Source organism: Aegilops tauschii, chromosome 3 (assembly GCF_002575655.3).
Source record: "Aegilops tauschii subsp. strangulata cultivar AL8/78 chromosome 3, Aet v6.0, whole genome shotgun sequence".
Taxonomy (NCBI): Eukaryota; Viridiplantae; Streptophyta; class Magnoliopsida; order Poales; family Poaceae; genus Aegilops; species Aegilops tauschii.
In genome coordinates this window covers 4714854-4731317 of record NC_053037.3, presented here as the reverse complement: position 1 = coordinate 4731317, position 16464 = coordinate 4714854, and the positions used below count along the sequence as shown (strand labels likewise).

At 52.1% G+C, this 16464-nt stretch overlaps 2 protein-coding genes across 2 annotated transcripts; both read right to left on the bottom strand.

Annotated features, from left to right (window-relative positions):
- Window positions 1–5683: 5683 nt before the first annotated feature.
- LOC109746280 (uncharacterized) lies at window positions 5684–6279 on the bottom strand. Its single transcript, XM_020327349.1, has 2 exons — window positions 6040–6279; window positions 5684–5977 (listed from the first exon to the last, which is right to left on the bottom strand). Exons 1-2 carry the CDS (start codon window positions 6277–6279, stop codon window positions 5684–5686), a joined length of 534 nt encoding a protein of 177 aa, XP_020182938.1.
- A 1032-nt stretch (window positions 6280–7311) lies between these two features.
- Window positions 7312–8253, bottom strand: LOC141042580 (uncharacterized). The gene is made up of 2 exons (XM_073511419.1): window positions 8107–8253; window positions 7312–8007 (listed from the first exon to the last, which is right to left on the bottom strand). Exons 1-2 carry the CDS (start codon window positions 8251–8253, stop codon window positions 7312–7314), a joined length of 843 nt encoding a protein of 280 aa, XP_073367520.1.
- Window positions 8254–16464: the final 8211 nt, after the last annotated feature.

Sequence of the window (16464 nt, the reverse complement as noted above, 5' to 3'; positions counted from 1 at the left end):
GTCACCGCTTGAGGGGACCAGGCAGCCATCAGGGTCGAGGTTGGGCTTGAAATCGTTGCAGCTTCGGAGCGCTTCTTGGAGGGTGATGAAAAGCCCGCTGTGTCGTCTGAGATCTTCAGCTTGTCCCATGGGGCCACCAGCGGGGTATCCGAATTCTTCAGGATCAGCCATTGAGCATCAGCGGTTGTCTCAGATGAGTCGCAAGGTGTGTTGTGAAGGCCTCCAGCCTTTCCACAGCTCCATCCGAGGACAATATCCCCCAGTTCTTGATAGTTTTTAAGATCAGCCTCAGCACCTGCTTAATCGATGTTCATAAGGTGTTATTGAAAATCATAGAGTTCCTATATTTCCAGATACACCAAAGTACAGCAGCATTAACAGTGTTGAGTGCAGCATGTTGTTTGTTAGCAATCCAGAATTTGGCCACCGATTCAAAATCAATTCCAGTATCCACCTCGAAATGACTTGAGATCAGAGGCCAAATCTGTCTAGAGACCACACAACCAAAGAACAAATGAGAGCATGTTTCAGCCTCAGAGCAGAACACACAATCTAGTGGCTTAATAATTTGTCTTTTCCTAAGGTTATCACTAGTCATCAGTTTGTTGTTGGCAAGGAGCCACAGGAAGACATGAATTTTTGGAGGAATTTTAAGATTCCAAACTGAGGGGATGAAGACTGGCTGCACCCCCCCTGAAGTTGATCACATGGTAGAGTGAACTTGTGGAGTAAACTCCTTTGTTCTCTAGTTGCCAGATAAGGCCATCAGTGTCATTGGTGAGGGTCAGGCTACCAGCTATCTCTACTAGTTGGTACCATTGCTCCATGAGCCTATCATCGAAATTTCTTCTAAATGTGAGATTAAGTTGCGTACCATCCCAGACCTCCCTAACACTTTTGGCCTGTTCATTGCAAATAGAGTAGATAGGCCAGAATTGCACATCTAAGGGAGAGGTACCGAACCAGGTATCTTCCCAAAATCTAACTTTTTCTCCCGACCCAATCTTCCACATATAACCAAATTTCAGCGCTTGGATGATGGTTTTCAACCCCTTCCAGAACCTAGAAGCGCTGGGGGATAGGTTAGGGGCAAAAACATTGACCTTACCGGTCATGTATTTGTGATCAATGATCATTTTCCAAGGTTTACCATCACCCTCATAATATCTTTTCACCCAAGAACCTAACAGACATAAGTTGATATCTTGGAGGTTTGGGATTCCCAAACCTCCAAATTCTTTCTTCATACACACCAACCTCCAGTTGGTTAGGTGAAGTTTCCTATGGCCTTCAAAGTCATTCCACAAACAGTTAGCCATTTGGGAATTTATCATCTCAATAGCCCATTTACGGAATTTGAAGAAAGACAGTAAGTAAATAGGAATACTGGCTAGGCAAGCCTGGATCAAAATAAGTCTACCTCTATAGGAGAGGAGCTTACCTCTCCAGCCAGCAATTCTTTTCATAATCTTATCTAATAGAGGTTGGATATCCTCTTTCCTGAGTTTGTCATGGTGAAGGGGGATACCAAGGTATTTAATAGGGAAGCACCCCCCTTTGCAATCCAGGACAGAAAGGAAAGGTAGAAATTCAGAATCTACCATGTTAATTGGAATCAACTCACTCTTAGAGTAATTGATCCTTATCCCAGAAACCTGCTCAAAACAGGTTAGGACAGTTTTGAGGTTGGAGGCATGAGAAATGTTGTTATCCAAAAAGAGAAGAGTATCATCAGCATATTGCAGAAAATAATCCCTCCAGTGCAGACTTCAGTGCACAGTCCAGCAATCAAGTTACTATTAGCTGCTTTGGACAGCATTTTAGTTAGTAATCAGTCGGCTAATGCCTAGTGTCCGGATTAAAATATTGATTCGAAGTTCTACAAGGTCCAGTTTATTTCAAAGCATTGTGCGCGAAATTTCACTTGGAAGGACGCCCCTGTTTTCGTTGGTAGTTGGCTAGATAAATTTAAAGTGTAGTTGCACTGAAGGTATACAAACTTGGCATACTGATTTTCTCTCTAGGTCAAGAAATTATAAAATGTAATGGGCTAGTTCATGGACTTGATACTCGCAAGTTCATTTGGCACAAACCAAGTCAGATTAGGCTAATCACGGAGTGCTGCGACAAGGTCATTGACAGAAATGTCAGATCAATTGGGAGCAGGTGTGCAAATCAAAGGTTCATGGTGATCTAGGCATCCTCAATTTAGCGAAATTTGCCGCTGCCCTTCGCATCGGCTGGTTGTGGGCTGCTTGGATGCAGCCCGTCAAGCCTTGGGTCAATTTTGGGAACCCTTGTTGTGATAAAGACAAAGATAATTTCGCGGCTGCCACCAAGGTCTCTGTTGGGAACAGTTCACGCCTCGTTTTGTGTTTTTTTTAGAACGAAGACGCTGGGAGTGTCCGGCTTTAAATTAATAAAGCCCACGACGAAACATGCAGAGTAGCATCACGAAACGGTCATTACATGGACTAACCAAAAGCATACGCCACAGGCAAAGCTAGCGACTAAGGCAGGGTGGGTTCGTAGCCGGGCGGCGAGCATGATACAAGGCCGAAGCCCATGGACAAGAGCGCGAAGGCTCGCGAGACAGAAAACAAAAGATCACTCCCTACGGCAGGGAGGAGGCGCCGGCTCCCCAGCCGCCACGTAAACCTGGTGAACTCGATCTTGCGCGTGCTTCATCATCTCAGAGTCCTTCCGCTTCGTCAACGGACTCCACTGCTGCAGTAGGATAGAACATTTGCATATGATATTAGTGCGATGGGAAAGATCCCTCAATGGTAAATTTGTTGCAGGTTAGCCATAAGGACCATAACATGGCCCCAATACTAATCCACATCACGCGCTTGAGTTGACCTTGGACCGAGTCCAGAAGTCCTACAAGATCGGAAGAGGAGCGTGGGTCCCATGGGACGCCGGCTGCCTCGCGCAAAGTGCTCCAAGCAAACCTAGCTAAAGGGCATAGGAAGAAAACGTGGTTTGCGTTCTCGGGATTCCCACATAATGCACAAGGACCCGTTGCCGGGCCATTCCGTTTTGCAATGTTGAGGGACGTGGGAAGGCTATCCCGGAACATTTGCCAAAGAAACACTTTGATCTTCAGCGGAATGCGCGCAAGCCAAAGTCCTTTCACCTCCCTCCGTACCGACCCTTGGCACAGTTTGTTGTATAAGGACTTGATCGAAAACTTCCCGGAGGCGTTTAGATGCCACGACACCCTGTCTGGCTCGTTTGTCAGCGCAACGGAAGAAACCAGCTCCAGCAAGGAGCCCCACCTTGCTGATTCTGGTGCATTAAGATTACGGCAGAAGGCAATGGCCTGTGGGGAAACCAAGGCCTCTGCCACCCAAAGGTTACGGTGCACCGCCAGTGCATATAAGTCTGGGAAATCCTCCCAAAGGGGACGTGTGCCCACCCAAAGGTCAAGCCAAAAACGGGTGGAGCGGCCATTGCCAACGGTGAATTTGCCCCCCTGTCAAAAGCCGGTCTGATAGCCTGCAAATCCTGCCAGAAAGGGGATCCCCTCGTCGCTGCATCGAAAAACTTCCCGTTGGGAAAGTATTTCGCCCTAAGGATATCGGCCCATAAGCCCATCGCCCCTTGCGTGAGCTTCCAGATCCACTTGCACATTAGCGCGATGTTTTGAAGTCTGGTATTGGTGATTCCTAGTCCTCCCATGGACTTGGGCCTGCAGACCGCTTCCCATTTGACCATATGGTATTTGCGTTTGAGACCCGATCCTTCCCAAGAGAAGCGGGCTCTTGGCATGTCCAATTTGGCGTGAACCCCCTCGGCCAAAAGGAAAAGACCCATAGCAAACATGGGGAGCGAGGATAGACTCGAGTTGGTCAAGACGAGCCTAGCCGCCGAGGACATGAACTTGCCACGCCAGGGGCTCACTTTCTTGCCCACTTTGCCATTTAGGGGTGCCCATTCCTCTATGGTCATCCTACGTGGCGCTAGGGGCAAACCTAAGTATGTGAAGGGGAACTTTCCCACATTACAATTGAGGAGGTCCGCTACACGGCGCCCCTCCTTGCTATCTATCCCCATAGATAGCACTTCGCACTTGTGAAAATTGATTTTGAGGCCGGACATCAACTCAAAACTCAGCAGCAAGGCTTTCACCGTTGCAATGCTGTGAGTGTTCGGTTGGGACAGTAGCAGAGTATCGTCTGCGTACTACAAGTGCGATATCCCCCCTGGGACGAGGTGGCCCACCACCCCTTTGATGTGGCCATCCGTGGTCACCCTCCGAAGCATAGCAGCAAGGGCGTCCACAACAAAATTGAAAAGTAGCAGGGACATCGGGTCACCCTGACGCAATCCCCGTTTATTCCGGAAGAAGCTCCCTACTTCCCCGTTGTTCGAGATCGCAGTCTGGCCACCCGAGACCAGCTGCATCACCCGATGAACCCACATGGCCGAGAAACCCCGGCTAAGCAGGACTTGGCGCAAAAAATTCCAGTTCACGCGGTCGTACGCTTTTTCGAAGTCTAATTTCAGAAGAATGGTCGGTTCCTTAGTGCGTTTTAGCTCATGGAGGATCTCCTGCAGCGCGAGCGAGCCCTCCAAGATGTTGCGGCCGCGGATGAACGCAGTTTGTGTGCGACTAATGGTGCGGTGCATGATTGGGACTAGGCGGGAAGTGGTTGCTTTGGAACAGATCTTGAAAGGCACATTGATAAGTGCGATAGGTCTAAACTGACGAATGTCATCGGCTCTGAACACTTTATGGATGAGCGAGAGGACGCCAAAGTTTAGCCCAGAAATGTCGACTGTCCCGCGCATGAAACCGTTACACACCTCGAAGATTGGCCCCAGCAGGATCGACAAGAAGTGTTTAAACATTGCCACGGGCCACCCGTCCGGGCCTGGCGCCGTATCAGTTTTCATGCTACTGAGCGTAGCGTCGATCTCCTCGGGTAGAAACGCGAGCCCCAACTCCTCTTTTTCCCGGTCGGTTACGAGCTGGGAAGGGTCCCAGATGTCAGCACGGATCCCGGCTTGCTGATCATCGCTCGTCCCCATCAGTTGGACATAGAAGTCGTACACATGACGCACTATGTCGGCCTGAGCTAGCAGTAACCCCTGTTCTGACTGCAGGCGAAGGATCACACATCTGCGTCTTCGCCCATTAGCGTAGGCATGGAAGTATTTCGTGTTGGCGTCGCCTTTGAGGACCCACTTTAGGCCACCACGGCGCCTCCAGTATTCCTCTTCCGCACGTAGCAGGGACTGCACCTGGTCTTCCAACGCGTAGCGACAGGCCCATTCTGGTTCAGAGAACGGCCGCGCGTCCGCCTGTTGGTCAAGATTCGCGATCTCCGCAAGGATACTCTTCCTGAGCATCATGTTCTGGCGTCCCAAGTTGGCCCCCCAACCCTTGAGACTAGCCTGGAGGTGGCTCCCTGCCGCAATCCAAAACTCCATTGGGCCTCTTTGGGTACCCACCTGGCTAACAGAGAAATTCCACTTCGCCCTGAAGATGGAATTAAAGTCAGGGTTTTCGAACCAAGCCATTTCGAAGAAGAAACGCTGGCTTCGGCGGATTCTGTCCTCCCCTGAGGTAAGGATAAGCGGGACGTGGTCTGACCCGATCCTAGTCTCCGCGACTAGCGAGCATAAGGGGTAGACCAGCTCCCAGTCCGGCGAGATAAACACTCTTGTCTTGTACTCATCGCACCGGGGAGAGCTGCTTGTTTGTCCACGTGTAGCGAGCCCCAGCCCGTGCCACCTCGCGCAGAGCCATGTTGGCAATGGTGTTATTAAACATGGTCACCCTTGACCAGTTGATATTGTCGTTGTTCTTGTCCGCACCCGAGCGGATCAGCTGGTTGAAATCCCCTCCAACGACCAGGGGGATAAACAAGGAGCTCACCGCGAGCACCTTGGCTTGCACCTCGCCCAAGAAATCAGCCGATCTCGAGTGATCAGCGGGTCCGTAGACCTGTATCACCACCAGCTCCCTCTGAGATTGGCGGTGGCGAATGTGTGCAGCAAGAAAAAGGTGCCAGCGTCCCATGCTATCACCTCATAGACTGCTTGGTCAAAGCCAAGAAGCATGCCCCCAGAGTGCCCTGACGCGGCAAGGTGGTTCCAGGAAAACCTCTTCAGGGGGTCGATTGCCAGCAGCTCATGGTGGCGAAAATCAGCCTTAATGGTCTCCTGCAAGCCAACTATGTCGATACCCTCCTTCCGCATGTACTCCTTAAGCTGGGTTCGACGCCCCACGTGGCCGAAACCACGGACATTCCAGAAGATGGCCCGCATCTAAATGATTCGGTTGCGCGGGCGAATGCCTCTCGAAGACACCGCCTTGGCCACACGCCTCACCTTGGCCCTGCATGGCGAGGGAGGGGGGCAAGCCCTGTTGCCAACACCCCCTCATCGGGCCAAACCGCTGGTGCCAGGAGGGCCCCGGCCTCCTGCACCTGCAAGTCCGCGCGCGCCGCAGCCGCAGCTGCGAGTGCAGCTTGCGCCTGTTCCTTCGCGCGCAATAGGGGAATCAGCTCTCGCGTGCCCCCAATACACGACGCATCCACCCCACTATCTTCTAACACCTCACTAAGGTGATCATCTGAAAACGCATGCAGAACCGAAAAGCGAGGGGTCGGGTTACCTGAGTGCTCGAGGTTTTTTTGGGCCTGGATGAGTTGCGCCCTCTACAGCGCCGACAGGTTCGCCTTGGCACCCCTTGAGCGCGAGCTGGAGCGCACCGGAGCCGCGGCCACCACCTTGGACCTCTTGGCCTGTGGGACCGGCACCACCTTGGTCGCCTCCTGGAGCAGCACGCCACCGAGCGGCTGCACGAGGGGGGAGGCGAGGGCCATCACCAGCTGGCGTGGCGTAGGTGGGGTGCCAAGCGGCTCCATGGGCCTGATGCCTTCTGCGGAGATTTTGCGCCCCGCCAACTTCTTGGCTTGCTGCACGGAGCCGCTCCTGCTTCCGCCATGTCCTCCAGGGGCCGGCGACCCGGTCGGGGAGGGGAGGAGGGTGCTGGCAGAAAGCACCATCGGCGTGCGCTCTCCCGCCGGTACGCCCGTCCCGCAAGACGCAGTCATACCCTTGTCCAGCATGGCCACCGAGGGGGGAGTCGCCAACCCCAAGTTGGAACCATACTGATTCAGCACCGCCACCTCCACCGCCGCCGCCGCAGCCGGGACGATAGCTTTACGGGTGTGAGCCGCCGGAGAGCCCTCTCCACGGAGCCCAAGCTTCTCCGACGCCGCAGTGTCGATGGAGTTGTCGTCCATGCTTGCCTCGTTGTCCTTGTCGTGCCCCTTGTCGTGGGTCTTGTCCTTGTCACCATGGTCCGGTTCCTTGTCCTTGGAAGACGGAGGTGGGGGAGGGGGCAGGCGCCGGCGCAGAGCGACGGGGAGGATCGAGCTCCGGCTCCAGCTTGATGAGGAAACCCTCCCCGTTGAACCAGATCTGGACCGACCCACGCATCTTCTCTGGCTTGCGGCAAGCAAAGAGCATCCGCACCGGGCCGGAGCGGATCAAGGAGTGCTCATCCACCACCAGCGGTCTGCCCAGCATAGTCATCCTCGCCATCAGCCTGTCCACCCCACGGTGCTTCGGAGGGATGCCCCACAGCTTAATCCACACCTCGGGCATGGTCTCCCCTTTGGGCGCGTCGGCCACAACATCCCGAATCAGCATAGTGATGTTGTTGATGGAGAGGAATAACTTGCCGCTGCGGGTAGCCATTCGCAGCATGGCAGGGTCTGGGAAGACCACCGAGAAGCGGTCGGCTTCGATCTGGGTCACCTGCCAGTCCCAAGCGCCCTCAAACAGGTGAGGCAGCTCCACCTCCAAGATCTTCTTCGATAGCAGGCCCGGGGCTGCAGAAAGGATAGCAGCGTTGACCACGAACCCGCTCTGCAGATCCGCGGGGAACTGAAGGCAGAAAAAGCCCCCGCTGGGAATGGCATGCCCCATAGTCTGGAGTAGGAGAGGTTTGGCGCGGGAGGGGCAGTTGGCCGAGACGTGGCCCTCCTGGGAGCAGAGGATGCAGAGCGGCTTGAAAGAGCAGGTGCTCTGGAAGTGCCCTGCCCGACCGCACTTGAAGCACTCCCTCTCATCCGCTTCCTAGACCGGAATGGGCTCGGCCGCCGTGCCCTTGGAGGAGCCCGCGGGCAGTGAGGGCGACAGCTTGGAGCCCGACGCCCCCACCGGCTTGAACTTCTTCTTCTTCTTTGCAGCGTAGGGGTCGCCGATCCGGTCACCCTGGAACTGCGGCATCTCATTGAGGCGCTTAAGCTCGAGCCTTTTCTTCTTGTACTCCTCCTTCCTGCGCTTCTTGCGCTCCCGCCCCTTCAACCACCACAGCGGCGGCGGCCCCCAGCCACCAGCCTCGCCGTCCCGCACCGCACCTTGCGCATTGGCCTACGCTCCGCCGCAGGGTCGAGGGGCGGCAGGTGTCGGTTCAATATCCAGCGTATCTCGTAGTAGGGGTCCTAAGCTAGGCGTCTTGGAGCGATGGAAACATGGACACCGGGTTTTACCCAGCTTCGGGCTCTCTTGAAGAGATAATACCCTACATGCTGCTTTTGATTGTTTTCATATGGGTGTAGTACAGAGTACATGTATCTACTACGAGATTGTAGTAATGAATATGGGATGCCTATTGACTAGCCTGGCCTCGGTTTATATAAGACACCGGAGGCCTAGGGTTTTAGGAGAGTTCTTGTCTTGGGCGCCAAGTCTTACGGAGTCTTCCTTGTATGCGGCAGGGGCTGTTCGAACTGGCCCATGAGTATACGGCCATGGGCGCCCTCGACCGAGTCTAACTGATCGGGAGACGACGTGGTGAGTACCCCCTAGTCCCGGACACCGTCAGTAGCCCCCTGAACCGGTCTTCAAGTTGGGGACGCTCCTCGATTCTTCCGCCCTGTTCTTCACCTTCGGTCGTCGGTCTTGAAAACTGGTTCAAAAAATCTTCTCATCTTCGATCTTGAGGATCACAGAAGTGCATCCGAAGAGTTTACACGTCGGGTATCCGAGGAGCCCTTTGAAGTTTCCGGCCTTTATCTATGCCTTGTTCTTATTATGCCACACCTTGGGTTTGAAGTTGTTCCCGGGCGGCAGTGTCCTCTTGCGTCCGAGCTCCAACGCCGGACTGCATTCGAGGTATCTTTTGCAGCCGAGCACCAACGCCGGACTGCTTCCGAGCCCCAACGCCGGAATGTATCCGAGCTCCACCGCCGGACTGTATCCGAAGAGTATTGTTACAGCCGAGCTCCAACGCCGAACTGTATCCAAGCTCCAACGCCAGACTATATCCGAGCTCCAACGCCGGACTATGTCCAAGCCCCAACGCCTTATTGTATCCGAGGTGTCATAGATCACCTTGGTTCAGAAAAGTTGAAGGAGTTTAGCCGAGCTTAATGCCGGAAATGCCCTCTATGGAGCCAGCCACTGGCGTCTGAGCTTTATGCCGGACTGCTTCCGAGGTGGTGCACCACCCCGACTGCGGGCCGATTTTTTGTCAATATTTTTGATTGGTGCAATTTATTCTCTGCCGAGATATATAGCTAGTAGCCCTCAAGGTGTGTATCAGTCTAAAACCTAAGATGCACCTGAAGGATGACACAAGACCGCTGATCCCAGTAGCCCCTGAGACTCAGGTCGATTCGCAAAATCGGCCTGAGGATGAACTCCTAGCTTGGCAGAATACTTCGGGACACAAAAAGCGGTGTGCGAAGTCCTCGAGACTCGGGTTGGGTGCGGCCGACCAACCTAAGGATCATAATCTACTCGAAAACAATATTGCCCTTTAAATTTTCTCCATTGGATTGTCAGTGCAGTAGCCCCAGAGCCACTGGTCGGGTGGCAACACCTGATCAGGGGATCGATGTACCCCTTTAATATTTGTAAATGATAAGCACGAAGCCCAGTAGCCCCCGAGCCTTAATGTGGGCACGGGTGGCCGAATTAAGGATCGATATCCAGAGTAAAATCACAAATTATGTGTAATGATTTTATGTATCCAAGTACTCTACATCATTAATGCTCGGATCCGCATTGTACAAAACTTTATTGACCGACCATCGGCTTCAACCTCCTTGGCCAGCAGCCGAGGAGTGTTTTTCCTACTTTATAAAGTCTTTATGAGGGCAAAGATTTACGGCAAACAAGGCAATCCGGCCATACGGTTTTATAAACAAAGGTACGCAGAGAGATATGTTATATTACTTTTTGACGTAAGAAACATCTTCCAAAGAAAATAGTCCCGTTATCGGTTCCTTTCCTTGGGTCGTCATGCTTATCATGACCATGAAACCTCACCTCCGATCAATGTGGGAGGAAAATATTAAGGATTTAGTTTGGGGAAAGTTCCCGAACTCTATGGTATTAATGAACGAAAATTCTCACTTCCGTTGTTGCCGACCAATGTGATTCTTTAAGATTGCTAGCTTTTGGCTTCACCCAGTCTGAGGTACTAACTCGAATGACCCGGTAGTAACAATCACAGAGGTGCTCCCTTTACCGCCTAGCCGAACAATCGGGAACGTAGGGGTAAGCACTGGAGCCAGGCAACCCAGCTTGGCCAAAATCTTAAGTCAAATTGATGCATATTTATGGCTTTATATAACGATAATTACGGAAGGCAATGCTTGTAAAATGAATACAAACGCTGATGATATATACTTATTTTTACTCCATTGCGACCGTTTATCAGTTGAAAGTGGCCCATCGTCGGCTTCTACACCTTTCTAGATACTACGCAGGGTGTTTCCGCAATAACAAGACAACCCTTAGCCGACGTCTCGGTGCCCGAAGGCGGTTGTCTTAGCGGGAATGAGGGAATCAGATATCCAGACTTTATAACTTTCACTTAGTCATAGGAGCCTGAAACTGGGGAAGCTAGCTACGAGCCCCCGGTTAGTGTTCGGTGACAGCTGAGCTCAAGCCGTAAACAATTCGGCCAATGTTATGAACGGCCCATCATTTAACACAGTCATCGGATCGCTGACCAGTTTGCGCTTATTGTGATAGTTAGTTTTCGGCTTTCTCCACTGAGGTGCTTAACCATACGATCTGGAAGCACAATCGCAGTGGTTCTCCCTTTGCACACCTAGCCGAACAAAGCGGAACGTAGGAGGCAAGCACAGGAGCCGGGCAACCCAACTATTGACCGAAGACACAATTCGAAACCGATGCATATATAACAATATCCGAGAATGTTTTTGCCGAATCTCTAAAGGTGTCCGGCGTTGCACTGCGAGACTTATGCTGGAAACACACAAATAGTTTAAAAGTGCCATAAGCTTGGAAAACCAAAAAAACGTCAGTAAAAACTTGACGTCCGAGCAAGATCAAGTGTTCGGTGCCGATCCAAAAATTGGAAAAAAAAATTGTGCTTCTGTCGTGCTTTAACGTGACACATCCGATCTCAAGACTTCACGCGGGTAAGCCTACGGCTTCAAGCTCCTTATCCCAAAGGCGGAGTACTTCTCCGAAGCCAGTTTAGCGAACTACACTCGAGCGGCTTTTAGAGAGAAGACAGGGTATCCGGCTATCGACCATATACTCGAGTCGAAAAAGGAGCGGTAGAAAAAGACTTTGCAACGACCAAGAAGAAAACACATTTACTATAAAACAGCTCATATAAATTTAAGAGCCCCCAAGTGACTTGGGTAAAAGAATTTTATGTATAATGATTGAATGTACCGAAGTACTTATATCATATCTGTGTTCACCCGAACTTTAAACGCGTCTTAACCGACCGTCGGCTTCTCCCTCTTCGGTCAAGGGCCCAAAATTGTTATGTACTCCACCTGTAGAGAATATCGATGATGTTTCCGATAACCAGGCAATCAGGCCATAAGGCTGTAACAGACAAAGCGCGCTCAGGGAACTTATGCTATATTACTGACAAAGTGTAAGAAGCATCTTCGAAGAAAATAGTACCTCCACCGATACCTTTCTTCAGTTGCTCATTGTTACTATGAGACTTGTGCAATAGATTTTTTGTATTCATGAGTTCCGTTGTGTGCCGACCATGATTGAAAACCATAAGAGCGCTAGCTTTCGGCTTCACCTAGTCTGAGGTCCGAGCTCGGATGACCCGATCGTGACAATTGCAGAGGTGCTCCCTTTACTCCCTAGCCGAACAATCGGGAACGTAGGGGTAAACACAGGAGCAAGGCAACCCAGCTAGCGGAACACTTAAGTCAACATGGTGCATATTGTGGCGTAATACACGAACAAGGAACAAAGCCATACAAGTATAATCATATGCAAGAGGAAAGGCTTCATAAAGGAAGCCCCCATGTAAATGAGGTATTTGAATTTGTGTGTCACAAACAAAGTTATGACAAGGAATTTTTTTTCACAAACAACTTTTTGCCAACAAAGTATAATGCTTGCCCGAACAGAACAAAATTTAAAACTGAAAGTTTTGGAGTATGAAAGCGACTTAGCCGGTTAATGTGTTCGGCATTGATGACGCGGTTCGAGCTTGGTGCAGGACAAGGTCTCAGCCCCCAAGCCCGATATGGCCGAGCGAAGAGCTCGGCACTCCAAAGAGGTGAAACCCCTAGTCTAGCCGAGGTGATGGAGCAGGTCGCCGGGTGACACTGAAATCTCCGACCGAGTAGGTTGATGAAGCGACGATGCGGGGTTGCCAACACAGGGCAGCGCTCCAAGGCGACGACACAATTCGGTCGATGGAGGTGGGCGACGACGTCACCCTGCCGAGGTCACAGTGCGGCCAGCGGCGTGGCGTAGTCGAGGCTGATTATCTGCATGCATGAAGTAGCACAAAGCAGATAGCGAAAATAAATAAATAAAAATTCTTTACAAAATTCTTTATGTAAAATAAATAATTAAAAGAGATGTGGCGTGGCGAGAGGCCATTGTCGACACTGGGCGTTGGCGCGGCGGGATGACAAAATCCGAATTCGCACGGGTGCCCGAGCTACGGACGCAGTGCGCACAGGGCAGCGATAGCATATTCGGCCGCCCTGAAACGGTGGCCGCAGTGTAGACCTGATTGCAAAACCTGCAGCATAAAAAATGCAGACCAGCAGAGAATACTCTTTGAACGGAAAACGCATGTACATGCGTCAACAAAATATCTCTGCAAAAAATAGTGCAGTATAAACGGACAGAAAATATTCTATGTGTAATAATTTCATGTGATAAACGAATAGTCATGAAAAAATAAACACACTCGACTACTATGACCGTAGCAGACCGAGGTGAGAAGAAGTGATCTGGACAAAACTAATATCAACTAATACCTAGAATATAATGGTTTTGATCTTATACGTGGAGTAGTAGTACTCAAATTACCAGAATCTACCAATCAAACCTAGGGTACCGCACCGTAAAACTAGTAGCCAACCAGGTTAGCAATACCCCAGGTGCATGCACTTTTCAACAAAAGGCGTTGCTGCATGCATACGTTTCTTCTGGAGTTTCCATGGCGCGCGGGGTAGCAATCTTGGCGATTGATATTGCTTTCTATAACCGCAGCAGTGTCCGGATCTAACACACGATCCGGCGACGGGTACGACCATAGTCGTTAAAATTTTCCTGATCTTGGTTTGACTGCAAACAAAATAGGCTAATTCGGCACCAACAATTTGCGAAAAGAGATGATTGACATAAAACAAATCTAACTGAAAAAATATCACCTGATTGTCCCATCAATCCGCGACGATCGCCCAGCAGGCTCTCAATGAAAGCACCAATGTCGGTTCAATATCCGGTGTATCTCGTAGTAGGGGTCCTAAGCTAGGCGTCTTGGAGCGATGGTAACATGGACACGGAGTTTTACCCAGCTTCGGGCTCTCTTGAAGAGATAATACCCTACATGCTGCTTTTGATTGTTTTCATATGGGTGTAGTACAGAGTACATGTATCTACCACGAGATTGTAGTAATGAATATGGGATGCCTATTGACTAGCCTGGCCTTGGTTTATATAAGACACCCGAGGCCTAGGTTTTAGGAGAGTCCTTGTCTTGGGCGCCAAGTCTTCCGGAGTCTTCCTTGTATGCGGCAGGGGCTGTCCGAACTGGCCCATGAGTATACGGCCATGGGGGTCCTCGGCCCAATCTAACTGATCGGGAGACGACGTGGTGAGTACCCACTAGTCCCGCACACGGTCAGCAGGGGGCGCTTGTCCGCCCGGGGGTCGGCCTTGGAGCCCATCACCAACGCCTCGGCAAAGGAGCGCGCGAGGGGCGGCGGGGGACGGGTGGGGAGGAGGGAGCGGGCGGAGCAGCTAAAGCGCCGCACCTCCGAAATGGTGGCTGGAAACCCTAGAGACGGATCTAGGGTTCCTTTGCACAGCCAGAGCCACGTATATACCCGCTCCACTGGCCCTGGGCTAGACGGGCTGGGATTCCTGCGAAGTGTCATGGGCTGCCCCAGGCACCACCGAGCCGGGCTAGGCACCGCCACAGGGGTCGGGCCAGACGCCACTACTTGGGCCGAGCCCAATACGACCTCGGGCCGCAGGCCCGCTGGGCCTCCAAGGCCCATATGACCCGCCCGCACTGGATCCCCAACCCTAGCGCAGGGCGTGCCCGACGCCGCCGGCTCCACCAGCGCCGCCGACGTCGGCGCAGCCGCCACCCCTAGGCGCTGCGCGGCAGCCAAGAGCACGAGGCCCTCCTCCGCATCCGGGGCGACAAGGACCGTAGGCCCCTGCCGCGAGGACGACGCCGACGCCGCGCGGCGCACAGCGCGAGCCTGAGATCGGCACCGACGAGGGCCACAACCGCACGGCGCAAACGCCCGCCGCCGGCCTGCCTGAAGCGAGCCGCCGAGCGCCTCCGCCCTGGCCACGAAATCCGCCAGCGAGCACGGCTCCGGGCTACTGGCCGTCGCCGCACCGCCATCAGCAGCATCCTCATCTCCCTCCGAGTCCTCCTCCGCCAGAGCCCAAAAACGGCTACCGGACCAGCCACCAGCGCCCGCCGCGGCCCCTCCACGGGCGCAGGGCACGCCGGCACCGCGCCGCCCTGGACCAGCGTCCACTCCAACGCCCTCCGCTGGTCGGAGGCCGCCTTGCCCGCACCATCGCCTCCGCTGTCGCCGCTCCGTACAGGAGCCGTTGGACACATCCCTCCTCCCGCCCTGCAATATTGTAGCTCCACTGGCAAGCTGCAGCCTCGTGCTTCTTGGCCGGAAGGCTGACCTCAATAGACCATATTGGATTCTCCGCCTCGTTTTGTGATGCTGCTTGGCTGAATGGTTTGAGGCCCAGAGACATCGCGCCAAATATTTGCGTGCTCTCTGAAAAAAAACTGCGCCGTCCAGAAAGCCTTGCGCAACAACTTTTGGATGTCTGAGTTCGTCGCCTTTGGAGGATGCTTTCTCATGTTCACCTAAGCCCCAATTTGTCCAATACTATCTCTTCGAAGCTCACGAATGATGCAGAATACTCGGCGGCATTAGCTTATAGTGCCGAATTTCTTGGACTCGCGGACATGGAAATTCCACTCTTGGTGTGGAGAATTGGGCTCCACCCAAATGCAATTTCTTTTCTTGGCTGGTCATGAACAATAGAATTTGGCTGACTGGCAGGCTTGAGCGTTGGGGGTGGTCAAACTGTAATCTTTGCCCCTTTTGCAAGCATATCCCAAAATCAGTGGCCCGCCTTCTTTTGCAATGTCGCTACAGCGTCAGAGTTTTGGGAGTGATTAAATCGCGGCTTGGCTTACATGATGTCCACCCTACAGGTTGTGGAGGCATGGCTTCTATCAAGGAGTGGTGGCCCATCAATGCTTTCGTGAGGTCGCAATCTCGGAGGGAGCTTTGTTCTCTTATGTTACTTATCTCTTGGGAAATCTAGAAGCAGCGAAGTGCCCGTACATTCCGCAACACCTCGATTCCAGCGGGTGTCACTTTTGCTTATATCAGAGAGGAAGCATCGTCGTGCTGCCTCGCTGGGGCCAAATATTTGTGTAATTTAATGCTGCGAGAGTGATGTTTGTAACTCGGCCTTTGGCCAAAACTATAAGAAACCTTCTTATTCAATGAAAATGGCAAGCTTTTTGCCTTGTTAAAAAAAGGATAATTGTACCGCACGAGCAAATCAGCGATTTTTTTTAATATAACCACCTAATATTTCTTCGAAGTCACATTAAAAAGCTCAGTTTACGTTCCCTTGCAGCAGCATTGCAATGGTTATTGCAGCAGTACCATTTTACATGCTTCATGCAAAAGGGTCGACCGCTTTGACGGTCTCCATGGTCTTTTGGTCGGGTGTAAGTCCCGACATCACCGGGGGTACGTTGGAACCATGCAGTCTGGGTCTGGGCAGGGTAAAGTCTGAAATAAACCCCGAGGTTGTAGATGCCGACGCGAACAAATCCTCACCTCCAAATCCCTGAAATTGGTACCCTGTATTTGCAATTCCCGGTCAATCTAAACCATGTATGACTAAAATCTTGTTTGTTGCAATAGGAAGGCACGATCCCAGCTGGGATTGATT